We start from the raw sequence: 27533 nt of genomic DNA, 5'->3' as shown, positions 1-27533 counted from the left end.
GGGCAGTGCCCCTGCAGTCCACGGCTGCCACCCCGGGCGCAGGGGCAGCGGAGTCCCTGCCCCGCCAGCACCGGCACCTACGCCCGGCGGAGGTTCACAATGCGCTCGATGAGGGCCGCCCGCGTGCGCTGCACCTCGGCGCTGAGCCGCCGGATCTCCTCGCGGAGCCGCTCGTTGTGGGCCGTCAGCTCCAGCACGCGCTGCTCGTTGGCCCGCTCCTGGCGCTTGACCAGCTCCCTGTTCGCCACCGCAGCGCTGCACCTCTTCCTCTTCGCCGCACGCCCCGCAGCGGCTCCTGCCTCATCCTCGCTGCCCAGCCGCGGCGGGGAGGCCCCGTGGGAGGCTGAGCCCGGCCGTCCCGCCGGCTCCGCGCCTGCTGTGCTCGCGGGCTCCAGCAGCTCCAGCAGGTCAGCGGCCAGGGCAGCGTCCAGCTCGCAGCCCTCCAGACCAGCAGCCGCCTCCGTGCCCCACAGCTGAACCAGCTCCGCCTGCTGGGAGAGAAGAGGAGCCAGCCCGGGGTGACAGGGGCCACTGCCCCGCCACCCCCCGCCAGGGGCATTGCCGGCCCCTCACCTGCTCAGCCCCCCAGGGTGCGGAGGGTCCGCCGGGCTCCGCCGCTGCCAGCACCTCCTCTAGGTCCTGGTACCAAGCTTCCAGGTCCCAGCCGGGCATGGCGCTGGCGGCTCCTCCCGCAGACACCCCCTCGGCTGCCATCGTCACCTCCGGGCCCGCGCGGCGCTGGGAGCAGAGGGGGCGAGTCGGGCTGGGACCTCCAGCTCCGGGTCTCGCTGCCTGCGGAGAACGGGGGAGGGGACGGGGGGCGGGCCCAGCAGCCCCCGGGTGCCGCTGCACCTTACCTGCTCTCAAGTGTGGTGATCGACGAGAACGCACTTTCTCCTGATCGCCTGCGGATGGGGAGGGACGGGGTCACACTGCGCCCCCCGCACCCCGCGGCGACTGCGGTACCTGGCGCCCCCCCAGCTCCCCGCCGGCTCGGGGCGGGGGGGCGGGGCGGCGCACCGGGCACAGCAGCGGGCACAGCAGCCGCCACAGCAGCGGGCACAGCAGCCGCACAGCAGCGGGCACAGCAGCCGCACAGCAGCGGGCACAGCAGCGGGCACAGCAGCCGCCACAGCAGCGGGCACAGCAGCCGCACAGCAGCCGCACAGCAGCCGCACAGCAGCCGCCACAGCAGCCGCCACAGCAGCCGCCACAGCAGCCGCCACAGCAGCCGCCACAGCAGCCCGCACAGCAGCCGCACAGCAGCCGCACAGCAGCCGGCACAGCAGCCGCACAGCAGCCGCACAGCCCCGCCAGCCCCGCGCCTGCGTGTGCACCCCGCGGACACCCCGCTTCCCCAGGGACCCCGGCGCCCCCCCCCGGACCGGACGGAGCGTCTCGGTCAGCTCCCGCCGCCCCCGGCCGCGCTCGGGCCGGCCCCCCAGCGCCCCCCGCGCACCTTCCCGGGCGGCCCCGGCTCCCCGCGGCTCCGGCCCAGACGCTGCTCCCCGCTCATCCTCGCCCGCATGGTCCCGCTGCCCCGCTCTGCCGCGCGCCGCCGCCCGCGCCCCTTTTAAGAGTCCCCGCCTGACGCAATGCTCGCGCGGGCCGCAGCCAACGGGCGCCCACCGCGCCGTGACGCACGGGGCGGTGCGAGCCAATGGGAGTGGGCGGGCGGGTCAGGCGCGGCACCACCCACCGAGCTGGAGCGGCCCCCGAGGGTCGCGTGCCCAGGGGTGAGTCACGCGGGCGGATGATGCAACGGCTGGAAACTGGCCCCGCCCCGCCTTAAAGGGCCCGCGGGCGGCGGCGGGCGGGCGGGGGGCTTCTCACCGCCCGGGGCCGCAGGGGCGGGGGCGCGTCCGAGCCCCGCGCCACAGCCTGGGGGCGGCCCGGCGCTTCCCGAGCACCGCCGGCCCACTGCCCGCGCCCGCCCACGCGAGGCACGCCGGGATCGGGCCCCGCGCCGTGCGCAGGGCCGGCGTTGCCACTGCCCCGTCTCTTCCCGGCGGGGCCGCGGCGGGAACGTGGGAGCCGGGAGCGCCGCCCCCGCCCCGTCAGCACCCGTGGGTGTGGGCGGCCCGGGGTGCCCCGTCCCCGCGCGGGGCGCACGGCCCCTGCCCGCCCCCCTGGACACGCCCCCGCGCGGGCTCCCCGGCCGGGCAGCCCCCCAGCCCCTGCCCGCCCCCCGGCGCTGCTGCGGGGGCTCATCCCGCCCACCGCACGGGGACGCGGAGCCCCCGCCTGGCGCGCAGCGCTCCCGCAGCACCGCCGGGGGTGCGACCCCACGGGGACGTGCGACGCTTGGTGTCCTGTTTCCCCCCATCTAGGGGCGCAGTGACCCTTGGGTGCCGGTCCCCTCCCCAAAATGCTCCCGGGGGGTGCGTGGGGCGCTGGGGAGGGTCTCCCGCACATCACCGCACAGCGCGGGGGGAGCAGGGTGCCACAATGCCCCCCCCGGGCGGGACAGCTGGGTGCGTGGGGTGCTGCCGTAGTTCTCTGCGGTGCTTTTATTCCAGCGCTGGGAAACCGGGGGTTCGCACCCAACGCTTCGACCACCCATTCAAAACTCACTACATTTATACAACTTAGTTACATACATATTCATCACAACTCTTAACAACCATTAGCATGTTCCACACCTATTCTAACACAAACTGCCTATCTAAGCGATGCTAAGTAACATTCGCATGTTTTCGGTTATTTCTAAGTTACCTGTTTTAAGAGAATATGTCATAAATCTTTGTCAACTAGAAGAATAGGGTACGGTTATATAAGACCATGCTTGGATGCACATCTCCCTGGACACAGCCCGAAAACTTCAAAATAAGGTAAAAATCTTGGATACGGCATCTTAGATCCAGTTTACTAAACCAAGAATCTTAGATACAGTTACATAGTTTACAAAACTAAGAATCTTAGATACGGTTTGCAAAACAGCAAACGAATTCAACCATAAGAAAACTCATTTCAACTATTTGATGCAAAACTTATTTCAACTATAAGATGTAGAAACTAATTTAACTATAACAGCGCCATCCCCGGGCAGCGAGCGCCCCCACGCCCCGGCGCCGCCCCGCACGGGGAGCCCCCGGCCCGGCCCCGCCCCTCGCCGCAGCAGCGGCTGCTGATTGGTGGAGCAGGAGGGCAGAGCCCTCTGGTTGGCTGAGGAGCTGCGGGGGTGGCTGTGCTGGGGCGGGGGCGCCGAGTGTGTTGGGCTGCGCAGCACGGGCAGGGCCAGCCCGGCGGTCCCTGTGCCCGCCCCGGCGCCGCCGCTCGGGAGCGCGGATGTGGCTGCCCCGCACGGGGAGCGCCCGGCCCGGCCCCGCCCCTCGCCGCAGCAGCGGCTGCTGATTGGTGGAGCAGGAGGGCAGAGCCCCCTGGTTGGCTGAGGGGGTGCAGGGGTGGCTGTGCTGGGGCGGGGGCGCAGCACGGGCAGGGCCGAGCCTGGCGGTCCCTGTGCCCGCCCCGGCGCCGCCGCTCAGGAGCCCGGATGTGGCTGCCCCGCACGGGGAGCCCCCGGCCCGGCCCCGCCCCTCGCCGCAGCAGCGGCTGCTGATTGGTGGGGCAGGAGGGCAGAGCCCTCTGGTTGGCTGAGGAGCTGCAGGGGTGGCTGTGCTGGGGCGCGGAGTGCGTTGGGCTGCGCAGCACGGGCAGGGCCGGCCCGGCGGTCCCTGTGCCCGCCGGCCCCGCTGCCTGCAGCGCTGGGACGGGAGAGCCCGCCGAGCAGAGGCAGCGGCCGAGGGCACCGGGCGGGGCGGGTGCGGAGCGGAGCGCTGTGGCCGGAGTGCCCGGCTGCCCCGGTGGCTGCTCCTCTTCCCCTCCCGTCCCACAGCAGCACTTGCGGGTGAGCGCGGGGAGCCCGCGGAGCGATGGGGAGCGGGGCGGGCGGGAACGCGGCGGCACGAGAACGTGCCCGTCACTGTGTCCCCGCGGGGCGAGCGGGGCTCTGCGGGTCCGCGGGCTGTTGGCTGCGCGGGCAGGGAGCGCTGGTGCGGTGTGCGGGCGCAGCGAGGTGGCTTTGGGGTGGGGCGGGAGGAGCGAATAGCTGGTGACACCGAGCTGGGAGGAGTGGGTGACACTGGGAGCTGTGCTGCCATCAGAGACCTGGGCAGGCTGAGAGCTGGGCGGGAATAACCTGATGGAATTTAACAAGGGCAAGTGTAGAGTCTTGATCTGGGCAGGAACAGCCCCAGGGTCCAGTATAGGTTGGGAAATTACATATTAGAGAGCAGCGTAGGGGAAAGGGACCTGGGGGTCCTGGGGACAGCAGGGTGACCATTAGCCAGCACTAGGCCCTTGTGGCCAGGAAGCCAATGGGACCTGGGGTGGGTTAGAAGGGGGTGGTCAGTAGGTCAGAGAGGTTCTCCTGCCCTTAAGAAAAGGGTTTAGTTCAGATATTATCAGGATATACCTGGGGAACATATATATGTATATAATATATATAGCCATAGCACCCTGAGAATGCCCTTGGAAGCTAAGCAGGGTCGGGCCCGGTCAGTACTTGGATGGGAGACCAGCTGGGAATCCCGGTGCTGTGGGCTGAGCCAGCACTGGCCCTTGTGGCCAGGAAGCCAATGGGACCTGGGGGGGTTAGAAGGGGGTGGTCAGTGGGTCAGAGAGGTTCTCCTGCCCCTCTGCTCTGCCCTGGGGAGACCACACCTGGAATCTTGTGTCCAGCTGTGGCCCCTCAGTTCCAGCAGGACAGGGAACTGCTGCAGAGAGTCCAGCGCAGCCACCAAGATGCTGCAGGGAGTGGAGCATCTCCCGTGTGAGGAAAGGCTGAGGGAGCTGGGGCTCTTTAGTTTGGAGAAGAGGAGGCTGAGGGGTGACCTTATTGATGTTTATAAATATATAAAGGGTGAGTGCCACGAGGATGGAGCCAGGCTCTGCTCGGTGGCAAACAATGATAGGACAAGGGGTAATGGGATCAAGCTGCAACACAAGAGGTTCCACTTAAATTTGAGAAAAAACTTCTTCTCAGTGAGGGTGGCAGAGCCTGGAACGGGCTGCCCAGGGGGGTTGTGGAGTCTCCTTCTCTGCAGACATTCCAACCCACCTGGACATGTTCCTGTGCGACCTCACCTGGGCGTTCCTGCTCCAGCAGGGGGACTGGACTGGATGATCTTTTGAGGTCCCTTCCAATCCCAAACATACTGTGATACTGTGATCCTGTGATACTGTGAGCGAGCGCCACTCGTGCGGCTGGGGACACTGTGCGACAGGAGCTCAGGGGGCTGGGGCAGCGCCGGGCGCTGTGCCGTGGGGCCCTGGCCGGTGCCGTGGGGGTTCTGCAGCCCCTGCCCCTCCTGGAGACGTTCCTGTTCCCTCTCCTTGAGGCAGAGCTGTGGGAGGCACAGCGGTGTCCTGGGAGGAGCTGCAGGAGCTGCAGGAGCTGCAGGAGCTGCAGGCAGCCGTGGAGCGGTGCGCATGGAGGTCGGTGTCCCCTCCTGTGCCCGTGCTCCCCCGCTGCGGTGGCCGGGGCTGTGTCAGGGCCTCTGGGCGACTCCTCTTCCTCACCCGGGCTGTTGTGCATGTGTAGAACACAACTGCCAGGAGCTTCAGCAGCTGGAGGGGCCGCAGTGACGCCAGGGGACAGGGTGGCTGTTGCTTTCCTCCCAGGAGGCTCTACCTGTGCACCCTGCTCAGAGGGAACAGGCTCAGGGGGAGACGGGACCCCCAGCGACCACCCTCGCTTCCCATGGTGTTCCCATAACCGACAGTGACAATGACCAGAGAGGTTCAAGCAAATCGCAGATTTACAGCCACTGTTGACTGGGCAAAACTTGTATCTGTACCCTCCGACTTAACAGAATTGCATCAACAAAACTCATGATCTTATTACCCTTATGTGGGCAGAATGAAGATAGAAACACAGAGAGGGAGAAGAGAAGGTGTCACCGCGCTGAGATCCACAACGGTCTCTGCTGTCCTGTGGTGGTGGGGGCGCCCGGCGGTGGGTGCACAGGCTGATATATTTAGTTCATATTGAGTCCATTTGCCAGTCAGATATGGGAGGGAGGTGATTTCCTTTTTGTCTCGTCCCTCCCCCGCTTCTCATGGTAACTGGGATGCTTGTGCATTCGTTCCAAACATGAATCCATGGTCCTCTGGGAGTCTCTGCCGGTTGCAATTCCCCGTGGCCATTGTGACCGCAGTAGCACCCGCTTTTGCACAAGCGTGGTTAATGCATTAATGGCAAAGGTGCTGCCTTTGTTTTGTACAAGCTGGTCCCAAGGAACAGGCACCATTGTGCCTCTGCAGCACTTGCCTCTTCCTGCCTGTAGCACAAGTCCTTTGAGGCAAAACAAAGGCCACACGCTGTGTCTCAGTTCGCTGCCTGTCTGCGGGTGGTCGTTGTGAGTCCCCGTGTCCTCGTGCACCCGCGCTCAGCACACGGGTGCACACGGGTGCACAGGCAGCAGGGAAAGCAGCAGCCACCTCCCTCCCACCCGTCACTGACACGGGGTGACACGGTGACACCCGGGTCCTGCAATCACAGGTTTCTTTATTCTCTTTCCAGCTGCATTTTAGAAGAAGAACCGGGGACTTGCTGGGCAGCTCCCAAAGGAGCCGCCAGCTTGGGTGGCAGGACAGAGACATTCGGGACGTCTCCGTCCAGCAGCAGCAGGATGAGGACGGCGATCTGCAGGAGGGCGAGGAGCACAACAAGTCTCCTGGGGGCAGGAGAGAGAGGTCAGGCAGAGCAGGGGCAGATGCTCTCAGCTCTCACTGCGCTGGGAGCACGGGCACGGGCATCGCGCTGCCCAGGGAACAGTCCTGGCACCCCGAGCCCCTCCAGCGACCCACCTCAGCCCAGAAGCGCTGCGGTGCCACCTGGATGCCCGCTGCTCCTCCTGCAGACCAACACAGCAGGGACATGTGTTGGGCTGTCCCCATTGTCCCTGGGGTTTCCAGCCCCCCGGGCATGTCCCCCACTGCCCCGTTACCCCAGTAGTGTCCCCCCGTATCACTAAGGGGGTTCCCCAGGGACAGCATCACCCATCACCCCCAGGGGGGCCCCTCAATCCCCAACAGGGGGTGTCTCCAGCAGCACCAGGTGTGGGGTGTCCCTCATCACCCCAGGGTGCCCCCCACATCCCCCTCAAGTTTTTCCTCCCTCGAGATGCCCCCCCCCCACCCTCCCCCACATCGCACTAGGACCCCCCGCCAAATTTCCATCTCTTTATTTTGCAAAAATAGAAAAGGGCTCAGAGCCCTCCCGCACCCCCGCTGACACCCGCACCCCATTCCGTGTTCCCCGGGCACCGTGCAGCCCCTGCCCTGCCCAGGGCCCACAGCCGGGCTGTCTGTCTGTCCTACCAGCCGCACGGCCACCAGCTCTTGTAGCAGCGCCGGCTCCGCATTGTTTCCCTGCTCCATCTTCCCTCTGCTACGGACACCACGGGGTTCTGGGCTGTGAGAAGAGACCTCGGCCAGCGTGACGCCCCCTGCTCGGCCAACAGGGAGCCAGGGCGCTGCGCAGCCTGTGCTGGGGCTGGCACAGGCACCCCCGGATCCCAGCGCTGCACAGACCCAGCCCGCCCCTCCCGCCCCGGCTTGGGGGGCACGCAGCACAGCCTGGGAGCTGCTCAGGGCTGTGCGGAGCTGCTGCCGGGACTCCCCAGTTGCTCAGAGGTGTTTTGAGCACTTGGCAGAAGACAAAGGCTCCAGCGCAGGCTGGAGGAGCGGCCAGGAGCCACAAAGGTGTCTGCAAGCAGCAGACGTTTGCCCCAAGCTGCTCAGCACCCCCACCCCACCGCCCCAACATTCAGTCAGGGCTCCATGGCCACTCACAGAGCTGTTGGCTCTTGGACTCGTTCCCATCTCTCCCGGAGGTGCTGGAGCTTCTTTTTCAGCAGCTGCACAAGCAAAGGGCCCTGTTAAGAGGCCGTGTCCCCACAAACGCGTTGAGTCCCCGTCCCTCCTGTCCCCAGTACCTTCTTGACCTCCACCTGCTCCCGAACAGCTTCCCTGAGCTCTGCCCACTGCGCCCTCTGCAAAGCAAGCGGGACACGTTGCAGGAGCCGTGGTGGGAACAGGCCCCTCCGGTCCGTCCCAGGGCACCGGGAGCTGAGCCAGGGCCAGGGCGGCCGGCAGCCGGGTGTCCTGGGGCCAGCACCATTGCTGCGCAGCTCTGGCCACGCGCCGTGGATTTCTGCTGAGCACTCTGCAAAGTCTGCCCAGCACCATGGAGCTTCTCCTCCAAATGCTCCCCCAGCTCCGGGAGCAGCCCCCTTTATCCTGGCCAGGGCGCCCGTGTCACAGGCCCACGGTGACATCACGGTGACACGGCCGTCACCTCCCGGGGGCTGGTGCCCAGAGCTGCTGTGGCTCCAGCCACGGCCACCGCAGATCAGGGCATCGCTGTCAGCGCCGCTCTGGGCGCACGGACGTTCCATGCAGCGCATTGCAGCGCTGCAGCCTGGGGGAGGTCCAGGGGGTGCAGTGTCCTGCTCCGGCAGCACCTGCGTGCCTGGGGAGCGCTGGGGAGCCATAGGGAGCACTGGGAGGACTGGGGAGCGCTGGGGAGCCATAGGGAGGACTGGGGAGTGCTGGGGAACCAAAGTGAGCCCTGGGAGGACTGGGGAGCCATAGGGAGGACTGGGGAGTGCTGGGGAGCCAAAGTGAGCACTGGGAGGACTGGGGAGGTCTGGGAGCGCTGGAGAAGGACAGGGAGCTGTGGGGAGCTGAGGCGAACCCTGGGGAACACTGGAAATCCTTGGGGAGCCCCATGAGCTGAGTTGAGGCCTTGGGAGATCTGGGGAGCCATAGGGAGCCCTGGGGAGCCATAGGGAGCCCTGGGGCGCTGAAACGAGCCCAGAGGACTGGGGAGCCCTGAGGAGAACCCTGGAGAGGACTTGGGAGCCTTGGGAAGCGAGCTGAGCCCTGGGGACCCAAGGGGAGCCCTGGGGACCCAAGGGGAGCCCTGGGCAGGACGGGGGGACCCTGGGGATCCAAGGGGAGCCCTGGGCAGGACGGGGGGACCCTGGGGAGCAGAGTCCAAATCCTTGGGAGGGCTGAGGAGCTGAGGGATGGGGCCCATTGGTTCCAGTGGTGCACAAGTGCTGCCCCAGCACCCCAAGGAGGGGTCCCCATTGTCCCTGGGGGTTCCAGCCCCCCGGGCATGTCCCCCACTGCCCTGTTACCCCAGTAGTGTCCCCCCATATCACTAAGGGAGGGCATCACCCATCACCCCCAGGGGGGCCCCTCAATCCCCAACAGGGGGTGTCTCCAGCAGCAGCAGGTGTGGGGTGCCCCTCATCATCCCAGGGTGCCCCCCACATCCCCCCCAAGTTTTTCCTCCCCCGAGATGCCCCCCCCCCACCCTCCCCCACATCGCACCAGGACCCCCCACCAAATTTCCATCTCTTTATTTTGCAAAAATAGAAAAGTCCCATGTCCCCCCCCCGGGGGGAGGGGCCGCGGGTGGGCTGTAAACATGGCGGGGGGGCAGCTTGGACACCGCGGGGGGCAGCGGGGGCAGCGCAGCGGGACCCTCCCCGGGGCCAGGGGACCCTGGTGTAAACGCAAAGGAATAAATAACAGGTGAACAGTGCTGCCCTGGGGGGCACCGCCCCGTGTAGTGTAACAGCCCCCCCGGGGGCCGCGCACCCCAACATGGGGGAGTTTGGGGGGGCAGGGAGTCCCCGCTGTGCAGCCAGGCTGGCAGTAACAGACATTTTGGGGGGAGCAGTTTGGTCCCGGGGGCAGTTGGGGTGTGACACCCCCAAAGCTGCTGGGGGGTGTTGGGGGCAGGGAGGGGCACGGGGCAGGGCCCCCCAGCATTGAGATCACACTGATATGGCTTGGATCCTCCCCCCCCCAGCATTAGAGGTGGGTTGGGGGGGGGGTGTCACCTCGTGTCCCATCTTTGGTCTCTATAGTGTTCTGTGCAGTGGGGCAGGGAGGCAGCAGTGGGGGAGGAGGGTTTTGGGGTCCCCCCCACACCAACAGCATGAAGAAGCAAAACCCGCAAGCAGCGACACCCCCACCCCCCCCCCTTTATAAAGTAAACCAGCAAATCCCCCCCGGCACGGAGGGGGTGGCACCTTTGCCCCAGCAGTGTCTGGGGGGAATGGGGGTGCCCCCCTAAATCCACCCTGTTTCCAATAAATAAAGTCCTGGACACCAGGGTCCCCCCCACTCAGCAAGGAGGGGAATCCACGCCGGGGCCACCCGACAGTAACGGGGGGGCCATTTCTGTCCTTGGTGCACCTCTCAAATCTGCCCCCCACCCCCCCATATAAGGGTGGGGGGCGGCAGCGGGGCTGGGGGGGGCTTTGGCATGAAGCTGAGGTTGGGGTGGAGGGGCCCCCCCAGAGCCCCCCCAGCTTAAGGCAATAGCTGTGCCACGGGGTCCCCCCCGGGCTGGCTCCATCAGTCTCTGGAGCCCCCCCAGACTTGGGGGGGGGAACCATGGGGGTGCCCCCTCCCCGGAGCAAAGGGGGAGGCCCGGAAGGCAGTCGTGAGCGTCCAACTCTGGTGGGGGGGTACAGGCCCCCCCCACCCCACCCCCCCCCCGCGCAGGCAGGGGGGGCTATGGGGATGCAGGGGGGCTGTCCTGCGCAGCGGGGGGCTCGGAGGGGGGCTGCGCCCCCCCCTCCTCCTCCTGGAACATCTCGGGGTTCTCCAGCATCTCCCGGATGAGGGGGGGCATGGGCCCCGGGATCTCCATCTTCAGCGTGATGGCTCGCTCGGCGCCTGCGGGACCCCCGTCAGCCGGCAGCGCGGGACCCCCGCGCTTCCCCCGCACCCCCCCGTGCACACCCTCTGAGCACCCCCCAAAAGCTCCCCCCCCCCGCCGCGAGCACCCCAAGTATCCCCCCGCAAGCTTCCCCCTCTCCCCACCTCAACCCTCCCCACACCACGTGCTCCCGGGGGGTCTTGGGGACCCCCCGTCCTCACCCTTGGTGCTGATGCCCCGCAGGTCGGTGATCTTCATGAGCATGCGGGGGAACATGTGGGGCTGGTGCGGCCGGCGCCGCCGCGCGTAAACCTTCAGCGCCTCCAGCAGCGGCTCCTGCAGCTTCTCCACCTTCTCCGGCTCCTCCAGGTCCATGCGGTCTGGAGGGGGCGGGGGGGGAACGGGGGACACAGTGGGGGCGGCGTCACCAGCCGCGGTCACCCCTTTCTGTCCCCTTGTCTGGTGGTGACACCCGAGCCTGGTGTATGGGGGTGTCCTGGGTGTCCCTGGTGTATGAGGGTGTCCTGGGTGTCCCCACTGCCTCCTGGCAGAGAGGTCCCTGTGTCCCCTGCTACCTCCCTGTGTCCCCTCGTCCCCCCTCCTGGCTCAGGAGTCCCCATGGCCCTGTTTCCCCACTGCTGATCCAGAGCTCCCCGTGTCCCTGCTGCCCCCTGGAGCACAGACCCCATGTCCCATCCCCCTGGAGCACAGACCCCATGTCCCATCCTCCTGGAGCACAGATCCCATGTCCCATCCCCCTGGAGCACAGATCCCATGTCCCATCCCCCTGGAGCACAGACCCCATGTCCCATCCCCCTGGAGCACAGACTCCATGTCCCATCCTCCTGGAGCACAGACCCCATGTCCCATCCCCCTGGAGCACAGATCCCATGTCCCATCCCCCTGGAGCACAGGTCCCCACGTCCCATCCCCCTGGAGCACAGATCCCATGTCCCATCCTCCTGGAGCACAGACCCCATGTCCCATCCCCCTGGAGCACAGGTCCCCATGTCCCATCCTCCTGGAGCACAGACCCCATGTCCCATCCCCCTGGAGCACAGATCCCATGTCCCATCCTCCTGGAGCACAGGTCCCATGTCCCATCCTCCTGGAGCACAGGTCCCCATGTCCCATCGCGGCACGGAGGTCCCCAGGTCCCCACCTCCGCAGATGAGGCAGATGGCGCTGAGCAGCCCGGTCTCGGTGTCGTCCATCTGCAGCGGCAGCAGCTGCCCGGCGAAGGCGAACACCAGGTCGGTGAGCGGCCCGAAGCCGGCGTTGTGCATCTGCGTGCGGTTCAGCGTCAGCCCGTCCGAGAAGGTCATGGTGTCCTGCTCCGGCGTGTAGCGCGTGCAGATCCGCAGCATCTGCAACGGGGGGGGTCAGGAACGGCGCGGGGCCCCCCCCGACCCTCCCGCGGCCCCGCCGGGACCCTCACCAGGATATCCAGACAGGCGGCCTTGAGCAGGGTGATCTGGTCGGCCATGCTGAGGGCGGTGAAGCCGGGCAGGCGCTTGGCGAACTCCACGATCTTGATGATGCATTTGGTGGCCAATTCGCTGAACTTGTCCCACAGCCCCAAATCCAGCTGCACCCGGTGCTCAGCACTTGTGTTCTGGTGGGGGGGGGAAACAAGGAGACTCAGCTATGGGTCCGATGGTGCCGTGGCCCCCCCAGTGACCCCCCCGGTGCTCACCATGGTGTATTTGCCCAGCTGGCAGAGGGAGGGGAAGGTCTCTTGGTGGGCTCTGCTGACCTTCTGCACCAGCTCCTCCATCTCCGGGCTCAGCTCGTAGCTCTCGGCCATCGCCTCCTCCTTCACCTCCTTCTTCTTCTTGTTCCTGTCATTACGGACGGCTGGGGGGGCGGGGGGGGCATGTGGAGGGTCAGGGTAGGTTTGGGGTGCCCGCTGCCCCCTCCCCACGCGGTGTTTCCTGATTTACCCCCCCCCACCTTTTCAATGGGGCGCGGGGACAGGATGCAGGAGCAGGATATCCACATATAGCACAATGCGGCCGGAGGGGCTGCCGAGCCCCGGGCGGGGGGCACCAGCCAAGGCCCCCACACCCCAGCCCCAAATCCGTCCCCACCACGGGGCGCCCAGCCGCGCACAGACCCCGCGAGACGGCAGCGATGCCGGGATGGGGGGATGAGAGTGACCCCCCCCCCGGACCCCGGCGCACCTTCCTTGGACATGCCGACCTCGAAGCACTTCTGGAGGCGGCAGAACTGGCAGCGGTTGCGCGTCACCTTGTTGATCTGGCAGTTCTTGTCTCGGTGGCACGTGTACACCATGTTCTTCTGGATGCTGCGGCGGAAAAACCCCTGGGGGGGCGGGGGGGGCACGGGGGTTTGAGGGGGGGGCTCCCTGCTACCCTGCCCTGGGATCCCCAGTCCTAGCGTCCCCAGTGAGGACCCCCCAGTGCCCCTGCAGGAGGTCCCTGCTCGCCCCAGTAAGGCTCCCCCAGTGTCTGGGGGGTGTCCCCAGTGTCTGGGGGGGGGGTATCCCCAGTGTCCGGGGGGGGGGGAGGGGGGGGGGGGGGTGTCCCAGTGTCGGGGGAGGTATCCCCAGTGTCCGGGGGGGGTGTCCCCAGTCTCCAGGGGGGTGTCCCCAGTCTCCGGGGGGGTGTCCCCAGTCTCCGGGGGGGTGTCCCCAGTCTCCGGGGGGTGTCCCCAGTGTCGGGGGGAGGGGTCTCCAGTGTCGGGGGGAGGGGTCTCCAGTGTCTGGGGGGGGGTCCGCAGTGTCTGGGGGGGGGGGTTCCCCAGTGTCCAAGGGGGGTGTCCCCAGTGTCCAAGGGGGGTGTCCCCAGTGTCCGGGGGGGGGGGTGTCCTCAGTGTCGGGGGGGGTGTCCCCAGTGTCCAGGGGGGGGGGTGTCCCCAGTGTCTGGGAGAGTGTCCCCAGTGTCCGGGGCGGGGGTGTCCCCAGTGTCAGGGGGGGGGGGTGTCCCCAGTGTCTGGGGGGGGGGTGTCTCCAGTGTCTGGGGGGGGGTGTCCGGGGGGGGTGTCCCCAGTGTCCGGGGTGGGGGTCTCCAGTGTCGGGGGCGGTGTCCCCAGTGTCTGGGGGGTATCCCCAGTGTCAGGGGGGTGTCCCCAGTGTCTGGGGGGGGGTGTCCCCAGTGTCCGGGGGGGGCGATACCCCCAGTGTCCGGAGGGGGGTCCCCAGTGTCTGCAGGGGTATCCCCAGTGTCCGGGGGGGGTGTCCCCAGTGTCGGGGGGGGGGGGGTGTCCCCAGTGTCCGGGGGAGGGGGGTGTCTCCAGTGTCCGGGGGGGGTGTCCCCAGTGTCTGGGGGGGTATCCCCAGTGTCCGGGGGGGGGTCCCCAGTGTCCGGGGGGGGGGGTCTCCAGTGTCGGGGGGGGTGTCCCCAGTGTCTGGGGGGTATCCCCAGTGTCAGGGGGGTGTCCCCAGTGTCTGGGGGGGGGTGTCCCCAGTGTCCGGGGGGGGGGGATACCCCCAGTGTCCGGAGGGGGGTCCCCAGTGTTTGCGGGGGTATCCCCAGTGTCCGGGGGGGGTGTCCCCAGTGTCCGGGGGGGTCCCTCACCTTGCAGCCCTCGCAGGAGCTGACGCCGTAGTGATAGCCTGAGGACTTGTCGCTGCAGACGAAACACGGCTTGTAGATGCGGGGCGGGGGGGGCGGCGAGGGGGAGCTGGGCACCATCTCCTCGGAGCTGCGGCTCTGGGTCTCCACAGCTGGGGGGGGGCACAAGGCGGGGGTCAAGCAGATAACAGAGACACCCCCTGCCCTGCACCCCAGAGCCTCCAACCTGCATGAGACCTCCCAGGGCTGGGAGCTGCCTGCAGGGAAACTGAGGCACAGAATCTGCCCCCTCCCTGCTCACGGCGGGGGGGGCGACAGCAGACTGAGCCATGGGGACAGAGTTGGGGGAAAGTATGGGGGGTGCAGCCCAGCACCCCCACACCCCCCCAGGCGTGCCCCCCCAAAACCCCCACGGGCCCCCCGCGCCTTTGCAGGGTCCCCAAAGCGGGGGGCGGGGGGGTGGCGCGGGGTGTGAGACGGGGGGGGGGTCGCGCCCGCAGGCCGGGCGGGGCGGGGGGAGGGGGGAGGGGTGTTTTTGTGCGTGTGTTTTTATGAAGCAAAAAAAAAAAGGCGAAATTGCTGAAATTGAGGAAATTCCTGCCCTGCCCCGCGTCAAACGGCCCATTTATAACCGGCCCTAAACGGCTGCAGCTGGGCCGGGGGGGCGCGGGACACACACACACACACACACACACACATACATCGCGGGCGGGACCCCCCCCGCGCACACGTGTGCACGGTCACACCGCGGGGTCCCCCCAAAACAAACAGCGTGTCCCCCCCCCGCTTGGAAACGCAACCGCAAGTCGGCACCACACCCTGCGACACCCCCCGCACGCTCCTTTGGGGGGGGGGGGGGAAGCGTGTGTGTGTGCGTGTCCCAACCCCCCCCCAGGCCCGTGTGGGGTCACCCCAAGTGGGGGGGGGGGGGCTTGATCTGCCCCCTCATCTGCTGTTGGTGGCCCCCAGAAGGGGTTTGCCCCACAGAGGCTGCTGGGGGGGGGATTTAGGGGGGGGAACATTGAGGTCCCCCCATCCTGTGCCTCAGTTTCCCCTCAAGGTTCCGTTTTGATTTGGGGGGGGGGGGGTGATTCAAATCCAGGCATCCAGCCAAAACAAAGAGCACCCCAAAGCCACCCGATGGGGGGACATAGCCCAGGGAAGGGGGGGTCACACAACACTGGGGGGGCTGCCCCAACCCCCCCCCCCCCCTCATTTTGGGGGCGGGGGGCTGCCTGGCTTCAAGGCTGAGTTCCCCCCCCCAGCCCTCCATGGAGCCCAATGGTGGGGGGGGGGGGGGGGGCGAGTGGAACTCCCCACCCCCCCAGCCGGGGGATCCGCCCCCCCCCATGCTCGGCTGAAGGGGGGACAACCCCCCCCCTCCCGGCCCCCTCGGGGGGGTGAGGCGGTTTTGGGGCGGCCCCGCAGGGGTTAAGTGCCACATTGGCAGCGGCGCTGGGCGGGTGCGGCAGCCCCGGACTGGAACCAGTTGGGCCGGGGAGCTGGGAAAGGGGGGCCCGGGGGGGGCGCCAGGAGGGGGCTGGGGGGGGGTCCCGCTGTGTCGCCAGAGTCCCCGCGGGGTGGCGGGACCCCCCCTTGTGCCCCCCCAGCGTGTTTGTGCCCAAATTTCCACGGGGCGGGGAAGGGGGTCTGCGGGGGGAGGAGCTGCGGCTGCCCCCCCCGCGCAACCGGGCCCGTTCCCCGGCCGTCGGGGCTGCGGCCCCAAACCGGGTCCGCAGCGCTGCCCCCCAAACGGGTGCGGAGCCCCAAAGCGGGTCCAGATCGCACCCCGTCCCCCCCCCCCCCGCAACGCGGGTCCTTTGCGGTGCCCCCAAATGGGATCCAGGTCCCTGTGCCCCCCCCCCAAAGTGAGTCCCTACGGCTGCACCCCCAAACCGGCTGTAACTCTCCCCGCGCCCCCCCCAAACCAGCTCCGGCCCCCCCGGGCCCCCCCCACAGCGGGTCCCCCCAAAGTGGTGCCGCCCCCCAAACACCAGTGTGACCCCCAACCCCCCCTCCCCCCCCCGGGCTGGTGTTACCGGCGCGGGGTGCGGGTCCAACACCCCCGCACTCCCGCTCACCCCCAGCCCACCCCATTTTCCACACCCCCCCGCGTCACTCACACACCCAAACTTCCACACCCACGCGCGGCCCCCGGCTCCCCCCCCCCCCGCCCCGCTCCCGTCCCGCTCCGTCCCGCCCCGGTGCCCGCTCCGTGCCCCCCCGGCCCGCCCCCCCCCGTGTCCCCCGTGTCCCCCGTGTCCCCCGTACCGCGGCGGGCGGGCGGCGGCCAGGCGAAGGGCGGCAGGGCCCCGCAGCGCGGCCCGTACCCCGCCTTGCGCAGCGCGCAGGCCCCGCGGTTGGTCACGTCGTGCAGCCGCCGCGGCCCCGCCAGCGCCTCCAGACAGTCGTACATGGCGGCGGCCCCGAGCGGGCGGCCCGGCCCGGCCCCGGCCCCGATCGCGGCCCCGGCGGGTGCGGCGCGGCCCGGCCCCGCGGCACAGCGACCGGCACGGGGGCGGGGCGGGGCGCCCGGGGGCGGGGCCGGAAGGGGGCGGGGCCTGGCGGGCGCTCGCCGTGGGGAGACGCGGGGGGACGCGGACGCACGGAGCGTGGGGCGCGCGGAGTGGCGGGGACGCGCGCGGAGTGGCGGGGACGCGGCGGGGGGCCGGGGCCGCGCTGTCGCACAGCCGGTCGCTCGCAGAGTGTCACGCACACGGCGTCACGCGGGGTCACACGCCCGGGAGAGAGTGGGTGCCCCGACCTGCCCCCAGCCCCAGCCTCCGGTCCCTCCCGGTCCTCCGGTCCCCGTGTCACCTCCCCAGTCCTCCCAGTCCCCGTGTCACCTCACACAGTCCTTCCCAGTCCTCCCAGTCCCCATGTCACCTTCCCAATCCTTCCCAGTCCCCATGTCACCTCCCCAGTCCTTCCCAGTCCTCATGTCACCTCCCCAGTCCTCCAGTCCCCATGTCACCTCCCAGTCCTTCCCAGTCCCCATGTCACCTCCCCACTCCTTCCCAGTCCCCTCAGTCCCCATGTCACCTCCCCAGTCCTCCCAGTCCCCCATGTCACCACCCCAGTCCTCCTCAGTCCTTCCCAGTCCCCATGTCACCTCCCCAGTCCTTCCCAGTCCCCCCAGTCCCCATGTCACCCCCCAGTCCTCCCAGTCCCCATGTCACCTCCCCAGTCCTTCCCAAGTCCCATGTCCCCCACCAGTGTCTCCAATCCTCCCCACCTCATGTCCCCCTCCCCAGTCCCCCAGTCCCATCCTGTGCCTTTGCAGTCCCCAGGCCCCCAGCAGCCCCCTCCCCAGTCCCCAGTCTCCTCATTCCCCCCCCCAGTCCCCGTGTCACCCCCCAAAGCGATCCATGCAGTGGGTACACCCTCGTGTGCCCTCATGTCCCCCGTGCCTCCTGTCACCTCCACCTCCTTCCTCCAGCCACCCCGTGTCCCCTCTGTGTCCCCCCCCACGTCCCACTGGGCCACCCCACATCCCCTAATGTGTGCCCCCGATGTCCCCTCATGCCACTCCCTGTGCCACCCCGTGTCCCTCCGTGTGCACCCCCCATGTCACCCTGTGCCACCGTGTTCCCTCATGTGTGTCCCCTGTGCCACCCCGTGTCCCCTCACTCACATCCCCTTGGGCCACTCCCATGTCCCTGTGCCTCCTGCGTGTGCCCGTCCCTGGGACCCTGAGGGAGGGGACCCGCTCATGTCCCAGTGCCACGTGGTGGCCCCCAAAAGGTCCTCACTGCAGCCAAAGGTCCCAATTACCTGCAGGTAATTAAAACCAGCAGCTGCCCCCGCCCAGCTGCCGGTGGCCTCACACGGGGCCAGAACGGGGGGTCCGGGCAGCGGGAGCCGTGCAGGGGGCACACGAGGGTGCAAGGGGGTGGGGGGGCCCGTGCAGGGGTTGTACGGGGCGGGGGGGGTGCTGGTGCCAGCCTTGCACGGCCACGCTGAGTGGCGTGTGTCCCCATGCACGTCCTCGCACCAGATGCACGTGACACCCCACAGGCTCCAGGCTGGGCAGGGGTGCAAAGCCTGCTAGTGATCCCCTACCCCCACATGGGTCACACCAGGGCCCCCCTGGCGCTCCCAGGGCATCACGGGATCCGGAGCATCACACCAACATGGGACACAGAGCATCACACCAATACGGGACACAGCATCACACCAACACGGGACACAGCATCACACCAACATGGGACACAGCATCACACCAACACGGGACACAGAGCATCACACCAACACGGGACACAGAGCATCACACCAACACGGGACACAGCATCACACCAATACGGGACACAGCATCACACCAACGTGGGACACAGAGCATCACACCAACACGGGACACAGAGCATCACACCAACATGGGACACAGAGCATCACACCAACATGGGACACAGCATCACACCAATACGGGACACAGCATCACACCAACATGGGACACAGAGCATCACACCAACATGGGACACAGCATCACACCAACATGGGACACAGAGCATCACACCAACATGGGACACAGCATCACACCAATACGGGACACAGCATCACACCAACATGGGACACAGAGCATCACACCAACATGGGACACAGCATCACACCAACATGGGACACAGAGCATCACACCAACACGGGACACAGAGCATCACACCAACATGGGACACAGCATCACACCAACATGGGACACAGCATCACACCAACACGGGACACAGCATCACACCAACATGGGACACAGCATCACACCAACACGGGACACAGAGCATCACACCAACACGGGACACAGAGCATCACACCAACACGGGACACAGCATCACACCAATACGGGACACAGCATCACACCAACGTGGGACACAGAGCATCACACCAACACGGGACACAGAGCATCACACCAACATGGGACACAGAGCATCACACCAACATGGGACACAGCATCACACCAATACGGGACACAGCATCACACCAACATGGGACACAGAGCATCACACCAACATGGGACACAGCATCACACCAACATGGGACACAGAGCATCACACCAACACGGGACACAGAGCATCACACCAACATGGGACACAGCATCACACCAACATGGGACACAGCATCACACCAACATGGGACACAGCATCACACCAACACGGGACACAGCATCACACCAACGTGGGACACAGCATCACACCAACACGGGACACAGAGCATCACACCAACGTGGGACACAGAGCATCACACCAACATGGGACACAGAGCATCACACCAACGTGGGACACAGAGCATCACACCAATACGGGACACAGCATCACACCAACATGGGACACAGCATCACACCAACACGGGACACAGCATCACACCAACATGGGACACAGAGCATCACACCAATACGGGACACAGCATCACACCAACATGGGACACAGAGCATCACACCAATACGGGACACAGCATCACACCAACACGGGACACAGAGCATCACACCAACACGGGACACAGCATCACACCAACATGGGACACAGCATCACACCAACGTGGGACACAGCATCACACCAACACGGGACACAGAGCATCACACCAACACGGGACACAGCATCACACCAACATGGGACACAGCATCACACCAACGTGGGACACAGAGCATCACACCAACATGGGACACACAGCATCACACCAACATGGGACACAGAGCATCACATCAACACGGGACACAGCATCACACCAACATGGGACACAGCATCACACCAACACGGGACACAGCATCACACCAACACGGGACACAGAGCATCACACCAACGTGGGACACAGCATCACACCAACATGGGACACAGCATCACACCAACGTGGGACACAGCATCACACCAACATGGGACACAGAGCATCACACCAACGTGGGACACAGAGCATCACACCAATACGGGACACAGCATCACACCAACATGGGACACAGCATCACACCAACATGGGACACAGCATCACACCAACATGGGACACAGAGCATCACATCAACACGGGACACAGCATCACACCAACACGGGACACAGAGCATCACACCAACATGGGACACAGCATCACACCAACATGGGACACAGCATCACACCAACATGGGACACAGCATCACACCAACATGGGACACAGCATCACACCAACATGGACACAGAGCATCACACCAACACGGGACACAGCATCACACCAACATGGGACACAGAGCATCACACCAACACGGGACACAGCATCACACAACATGGGACACAGCATCACACCAACACGGGACACAGCATCACACCAACACGGGACACAGCATCACACCAACGTGGGACACAGCATCACACCAACACGGGACACAGCATCACACCAACGTGGGACACAGAGCATCACACCAACATGGGACACAGAGCATCACACCAACGTGGGACACAGAGCATCACACCAATACGGGACACAGCATCACACCAACATGGGACACAGCATCACACCAACACGGGACACAGCATCACACCAACATGGGACACAGAGCATCACACCAATACGGGACACAGAGCATCACACCAACATGGGACACAGAGCATCACACCAATACGGGACACAGCATCACACCAACACGGGACACAGAGCATCACACCAACACGGGACACAGCATCACACCAACATGGGACACAGCATCACACCAACGTGGGACACAGCATCACACCAACGTGGGACACAGCATCACACCAACATGGGACACACAGCATCACACCAACATGGGACACAGAGCATCACATCAACACGGGACACAGCATCACACCAACACGGGACACAGCATCACACCAACGTGGGACACAGCATCACACCAACGTGGGACACAGCATCACACCAACATGGGACACACAGCATCACACCAACATGGGACACAGAGCATCACATCAACACGGGACACAGCATCACACCAACATGGGACACAGCATCACACCAACACGGGACACAGAGCATCACACCAACACGGGACACAGAGCATCACACCAACACGGGACACAGCATCACACCAACACGGGACACAGCATCACACCAACATGGGACACAGCATCACACCAATACGGGACACAGCATCACACCAACATGGGACACAGAGCATCACACCAACGTGGGACACAGCATCACACCAACATGGGACACAGCATCACACCAACATGGGACACACAGCATCACACCAACACGGGACACAGCATCACACCAACACGGGACACAGCATCACACCAACATGGGACACAGCATCACACCAACGTGGGACACAGCATCACACCAACACGGGACACAGCATCACACCAACACGGGACACAGAGCATCACACCAACGTGGGACACAGCATCACACCAACACGGGACACACAGCATCACACCAACGTGGGACACAGCATCACACCAATACGGGACACAGCATCACACCAACACGGGACACAGCATCACACCAACGTGGGACACAGAGCATCACACCAACGTGGGACACAGAGCATCACACCAACATGGGACACAGAGCATCACACCAACACGGGACACAGCATCACACCAACATGGGACACAGCATCACACCAACGTGGGACACAGCATCACACCAACATGGGACACAGCATCACACCAACATGGGACACAGCATCACACCAACATGGGACACAGAGCATCACACCAACATGGGACACAGCATCACACCAACGTGGGACACAGCATCACACCAACATGGGACACAGAGCATCACACCAACATGGGACACAGCATCACACCAACGTGGGACACAGCATCACACCAACATGGGACACAGAGCATCACACCAACATGGGACACAGCATCACACCAACGTGGGACACAGCATCACACCAGCGTGGGACACAGCATCACACCAACGTGGGACACAGCATCACACCAACACGGGACACAGCATCACACCAACACGGGACACAGAGCATCACACCAACATGGGACACAGCATCACACCAACACGGGACACAGCATCACACCAACACGGGACACAGCATCACACCAACATGGGACACAGCATCACACCAACACGGGACACAGAGCATCACACCAACATGGGACACAGCATCACACCAACACGGGACACAGCATCACACCAACACGGGACACAGCATCACACCAACATGGGACACAGAGCATCACAACGACATGGGACACAGAGCATCACACCAACATGGGACACAGCATCACACCAACATGGGACACAGCATCACACCAACATGGGACACAGAGCATCACACCAACATGGGACACAGCATCATACCAACGTGGGACACAGCATCACACCAACATGGGACACAGAGCATCACACCAACATGGGACACAGCATCACACCAACGTGGGACACAGCATCACACCAACACGGGACACAGAGCATCACACCAACATGGGACACAGCATCACACCAACACGGGACACAGCATCACACCAACACGGGACACAGCATCACACCAACATGGGACACAGCATCACACCAACACGGGACACAGAGCATCACACCAACATGGGACACAGCATCACACCAACACGGGACACAGCATCACACCAACACGGGACACAGCATCACACCAACATGGGACACAGCATCACACCAACATGGGACACAGAGCATCACACCAACATGGGACACAGCATCACACCAACATGGGACACAGCATCACACCAACATGGGACACAGAGCATCACACCAACATGGGACACAGCATCATACCAACGTGGGACATAGCATCACACCAACACGCGTGTGCTCCTGTGTGCGGGGGCTCGGGGGCGCCGGGGGACACCAGCGCCCTGCACGAGGCCTCATGCAGGCAGGACAGGCAGGGACCCCCAGAGACGGGCAGGGGTGGCCATGGCACGGGCGGGGACAGGCAGGGCAGGCGGGGACAGGCAGGGCAGAGCAGGCCTGTCAGGCTGGGCAGGAGCAGGCACGAGCAGGCAGGAGCAGGCAGGAGCAGGCAGGGCCTGGGGGCAGGCAGGCACCTCCCCACCCCCCTCCCTGCGCCCCTCCCGGACGCCTGGGTCCCTCCTGTGGGCAGAGGGCACCCGGAGCATCCCCAGGACAGCACAGGGAGGGTGTGTGTGTGTGCACGAGTGAGCGTGAGCACACACGAGTGCATACGGGCACGCACAAGCATGTGCGAGCACGCACGAGCGTGTGTAGGAATGAACGAGTGTGCGAGACCGTGCCAAGTGTGCGTGACCACGCAGGACCGTGGGAACCCAGACGACTGCACGTGTGTCCACACACGCACGTGCCCCCCGTGCCGTGCCCCACGGCGTGCAGCCGGGGCAGCCGGCGTGTCCCCGCGTGCGCACCGTGCCGGGGCGGGCAAGGCCTGTGCCGGTAGCACCCGCCCGGCTGCATTCCTGCCCCCCCAGCTGCACCCACACCCCCGCCCCGGGGTGCGCCGCCCCCACGCATGGCAGCACCCAGCCCCACGGGGGCCCGTGGAGTGCAGGAGGTGGGTCCCTGTGAGGTGCAGATGGTGGGTCCCTGTGGGGTGTGGACAGTGGGTCCCCGTGGGGAGCGGACAGTGGGTCCCTGTGGGGTGTGGACAGTGGGTCCCTGTGGGGTGTGGACAGTGGGTCCCCGTGGGGAGCGGCACCACACGGTGACGCTCAATCTGTGCCACGTGCTCGGGGGAAACCTTCCCCGGGGGGTTCCCGCCTGCCAAGGCGCATCGTTTGCACGGCACAGTGCTTCACGGCGTTGTGCGGCATTGCACGCCTTTGCACACCATTGCACGCCGTTGTACACCATTGCACAGCATTGCACACCATTGCACACCGTTGCACGGCATTGCACAGCATTGAACATCATTGCACGCCGTTGTACACCATTGTACAGCATTGCATGCCTTTGCACACCATTGCACACCATTGCACACCGTTGTACACCATTGCACAGCATTGCACAGCATTGAACACCATTGCACACCATTGCACACTGTTGCACACCGTTGCACAGCATTGCACACTCTTGCACACTGTTGCACAGCGTTGCACACTATTACACACCATTGCACACTCTTGCACACCGTTGCACAGCATTGCACACCGTTGCACACCATTGCACACCATTGCACACCATTGCACAGCATTGAACACCATTGCACACCGTTGCACACTATTACGCACCATTGCACACTCTTGCACACCGTTGCACAGCGTTGCACACCATTGCACACCATTGAACACCATTGCACACCATTGCACACCATTGCACACCGTTGCACAGCATTGCACACCGTTGCACACCGTTGCACACCGTTGCACAGCATTGCACACTCTTGCACACCGTTGCACAGCATTGCACAGCTCTCCGCAGCGTTGCACAGCGTTGCACACCGTTGCACCGCGTTGCACAGCTCTCCGCAGCGTTGCACACCACTGCACCACACGGCACAGCTGCGCCTGCCGTTGTGTTTCACCGCACGGCTTTGCGTGGGTTTTCCACGGCACTTCATAGCTTCGCACGCCCCTGCACGCCCTTGCACACCAACCAGCGCGTGCCAACCGCCCCCGTGGCCCCCCCACCGCCGCGACGAAACTGAGGCGGGGGGGGGGACGCGCCCGCGGGCGCCGCGCGGGCCGGGCGCCACAAAGCGGCCATTGAGCGCCGGGGGGAGGAGTTTTCCACTCGGACTATTTTCCGTGACCCCACGGGCGGCGGGGCCGCCCCCGCTCCTACCCCTCCCCCCCCGGCCAGGGGCTCCGGGCCTGGGGAAACTGAGGCACGGGGCGGGGGAGGCGCTTTTCCCGAACCGCGAGGACACAGCACGACACGGCGCTGCCACCTCCTCCAGGGACAGGGACACGCATGACAGTGTCACACACCGCGGCCGGGACACGACAGGGCCTGGGTGACAGGTTTATGTCCGCAAGGTGACATGCATGTGCGTGGCATGTTCTGGGTGACACGTGCCAGCACGGTGTGTCCAAGGTGACATGTTTACACATGTATGGCATGACCCGGGTGACGCGCACACACGTGACATGACCTCGGGGACACATTTGCACGCACATGACATGTTCCGGATGACACATGTCTACATGGTCTGTCCACAGCAACACACTGGCACATGCATGACACGTCCCAGGTGACACCCTTGCACATGCATGACGTGTCCCAGCTGACACGCTTGCACATACATGGCATGTCCCAGGTGACACCCTTGCACATGCATGATGTGTCCCAGGTGACACGCTTACACATACATGGCATGTCCCAGGTGACAAGCTTGCACATGCATGGCGTGTTCCAGGTGACACGCATGCACATGCATGGCATGTTCCAGGTGACATCCTTGCACATGTATGACGTGTCCCAGGTGACACCCTTGCACATACATGGCATGTCCCAGGTGACACCCTTGCACATGCATGACATGTCCCAGGTGACACCCTTGCACATGCATGATGTGTCCCAGGTGACACCCTTGCACATACATGGCGTGTCCCAGGTGACACCCTTCCACATGCATGACCTGTCCCAGGTGACACCCTTGCACATGTATGACATGTCCCAGGTGACACCCTTGCACATGCATGGCATGTTCCAGGTGACACGCTTGCACATGCATGGCAAGTCCCAGGTGACACCCTTCCACATGCGTGGCATGTTCCAGGTGACACCCTTGCACATGCATGACGTGTCCCAGGTGACACGCTTGCACATACATGGCATGTCCCAGGTGACAAGCTTGCACATGCATGACGTGTCCTGGGTCATGCACCGGCACACATGTGACGTGACCTCGGTGACATGCTTGCATGCGCATGGCATGTCCCGCGTCACACTCTTTCACACACCACGTGTCCTGAGTGAGCCATTCTGGACGCTGAGGGCGGCACGCGTGTCACCTTGCACACGCAGCTGGCTGGTCACACATGTGACACGCTGGCACACGCACACAGCAGCTGCGTGTCACATATGCACACGCTCCAAAGGGGTGGCAGAGCCCAGTGTCACCCCCGGGTACCCCAAAGCCCCCACACACCCCCTGCCCCCCCTACTGTCACCACATGGGTTCAGGCCACACTGCTTTGTCCCTTCCTCCCATGTCCCCTCATCTCTTCTGTGTCCCCCACATCCCGCAGTGTCACACACATTCCCTGTGTCCCCTCGTCTCCCACGGTCCCTGTGTTTCCCATGTCCCTCCACTGTGTCCCTCGTGCCCCCTGCATCCCGTGTCCCTCCCGTTTCCCATGTCCCCATGTCTCTCTGATTCCCGCGTGTGTCCCCCGTGCCCCTCATGTCCCGCTGTGTCCCCTGTGTCCCCGCCGCCTCCCATGTCCCCAGTGTCGTGGGCCCCGCAGCGCTCCGGATCCCCGCCAGGGGGCAGCACGAGCCCGCGGGCCCCCTCGTGTCCACCCCACCCCCCCCCACCCAGGGTGTCCCGCGTGGCGCGGGGGGGGCCCAGCCCCCGCACCCATGGGTGCTGCCACGTGCGCTGCCCCCCCCCGCCCCCGCTCGGCGGCTCCGGGCCGCAAATCCCGCGGGCGAGCGGGGGGGCCGGGCGGCGCCGCCATGGGGCTGGGCTGGCCGGGACCCCGGCGCTGCCGCCGAGCGCCCCCCCCGGGCTGTCCGCCCTGCTGTCCCCCCGCCTGTCACCCCCAGTGTCCCCCACCCAGCTGCTCCCAGTGCCACCCCCTGCCTTGCTGCCCCCCACCCGGCTGCCCCCAGTGTCGCCCCCCACCTTGTCACCCTCTATGTCACCCCCCCTGCTGCTCCCCACCGTGTCACCCCCCCTGCTGCCCCCCACCCTGTCACCCTCAAAGTCACCCCCCCTGCTGCCTCCCACCCTGCTGCCCCCCTCCCTGCTGCCCTCCACCCTGTCACCCTCAATGTCACCCCCCCTGCTGCCCCCCTCCCTGCTGCCCCTCACCCTGTCACCCTCAATGTCACCCCTCCTGCTGCCCTCCCCCCTGCTGCCCACTGTGTCACCCCCCACCCTGTCACCCACAACCCCCCTGCTGCTCCCCTCCCCCGCCCTGCTGTCCCCTGTCCCGCTGCTGCCCCCCCCGTTGTCCCCCCCCACGCCGCCCCCGGCTGAGCATCAAGTGAGGGGGCGACCCGGGACCCTCCTGCACCCCCACTCGGGGAAGCCCCCGCGCAGGCGCCCCGTCAGCTGCGGTGAGTGTGGGGAGCCGCCCCTGCAACTCGGGGAAACTGAGGCACGGGCAGCGCGCTCGCATGGGGAAAGTGCAGGAGGGGGGGTTTGCATAAGGGCCGGGGCAATTGCACAGGGGCTGGTGAGTTTGCACAGGGGCTGGGGCAACTGCTTGAGGGGTATTTGCAGGGGGGTCGGG

At 65.4% G+C, this 27533-nt stretch overlaps 2 protein-coding genes and 1 long non-coding RNA gene across 4 annotated transcripts; all 3 read right to left on the bottom strand.

Moving 5' to 3' along the window:
* Positions 1-75: 75 nt before the first annotated feature.
* On the bottom strand, positions 76-1714 carry DDIT3 (DNA damage inducible transcript 3). 2 transcript variants are annotated; one of them, XM_080360724.1, is made up of 4 exons: positions 1460-1714; positions 858-905; positions 574-738; positions 76-491 (listed from the first exon to the last, which is right to left on the bottom strand). In XM_080360724.1, the coding sequence occupies exons 3-4, from the start codon at positions 712-714 to the stop codon at positions 78-80; spliced, it is 555 nt and encodes a 184-aa protein (XP_080216850.1). In that variant the 5' UTR covers positions 715-738; positions 858-905; positions 1460-1714; the 3' UTR covers positions 76-77. The 2 variants fall into 2 exon arrangements, with proteins under 2 accessions (XP_080216850.1, XP_080216851.1); XM_080360725.1 differs by having other exon boundaries at positions 76-488.
* A 4858-nt stretch (positions 1715-6572) lies between these two features.
* Positions 6573-7929, bottom strand: LOC308050546. The gene is made up of 3 exons (XR_013923407.1): positions 7324-7929; positions 6811-6857; positions 6573-6677 (listed from the first exon to the last, which is right to left on the bottom strand). It is a non-coding gene; the product is annotated as an uncharacterized lncRNA (long non-coding RNA).
* A 1430-nt stretch (positions 7930-9359) lies between these two features.
* LOC308050490 (retinoic acid receptor gamma-like) lies at positions 9360-16740 on the bottom strand. Its single transcript, XM_080360613.1, is given in 9 exon segments — positions 9360-10552; positions 10555-10704; positions 10909-11067; positions 11850-12054; positions 12126-12302; positions 12384-12544; positions 12871-13012; positions 14227-14375; positions 16495-16740. Coding segments are annotated over 9 exon segments (1959 nt in total). The 5' UTR covers positions 16640-16740; the 3' UTR covers positions 9360-9881.
* Positions 16741-27533: the final 10793 nt, after the last annotated feature.

The sequence above is a fragment of the Nesoenas mayeri genome (genome assembly GCF_963082525.1).
Source record: "Nesoenas mayeri genome assembly, chromosome: 28".
Lineage (NCBI taxonomy): Eukaryota > Metazoa > Chordata > Aves > Columbiformes > Columbidae > Nesoenas > Nesoenas mayeri.
This window is presented reverse-complemented; position numbering and strand designations above follow the sequence as displayed.

Coding starts and splice junctions, on each gene's coding strand:
- DDIT3 (XM_080360724.1), bottom strand. CDS start 714: ATGGCAGCCGAGGGGGTGTCTGCGGGAGGAGCCGCCAGCGCCATGCCC. Junction 492..573: donor CACCCTGGGGGGCTGAGCAG/GTGAGGGGCCGG, acceptor CTTCTCTCCCAG/CAGGCGGAGCTGGTTCAGCT.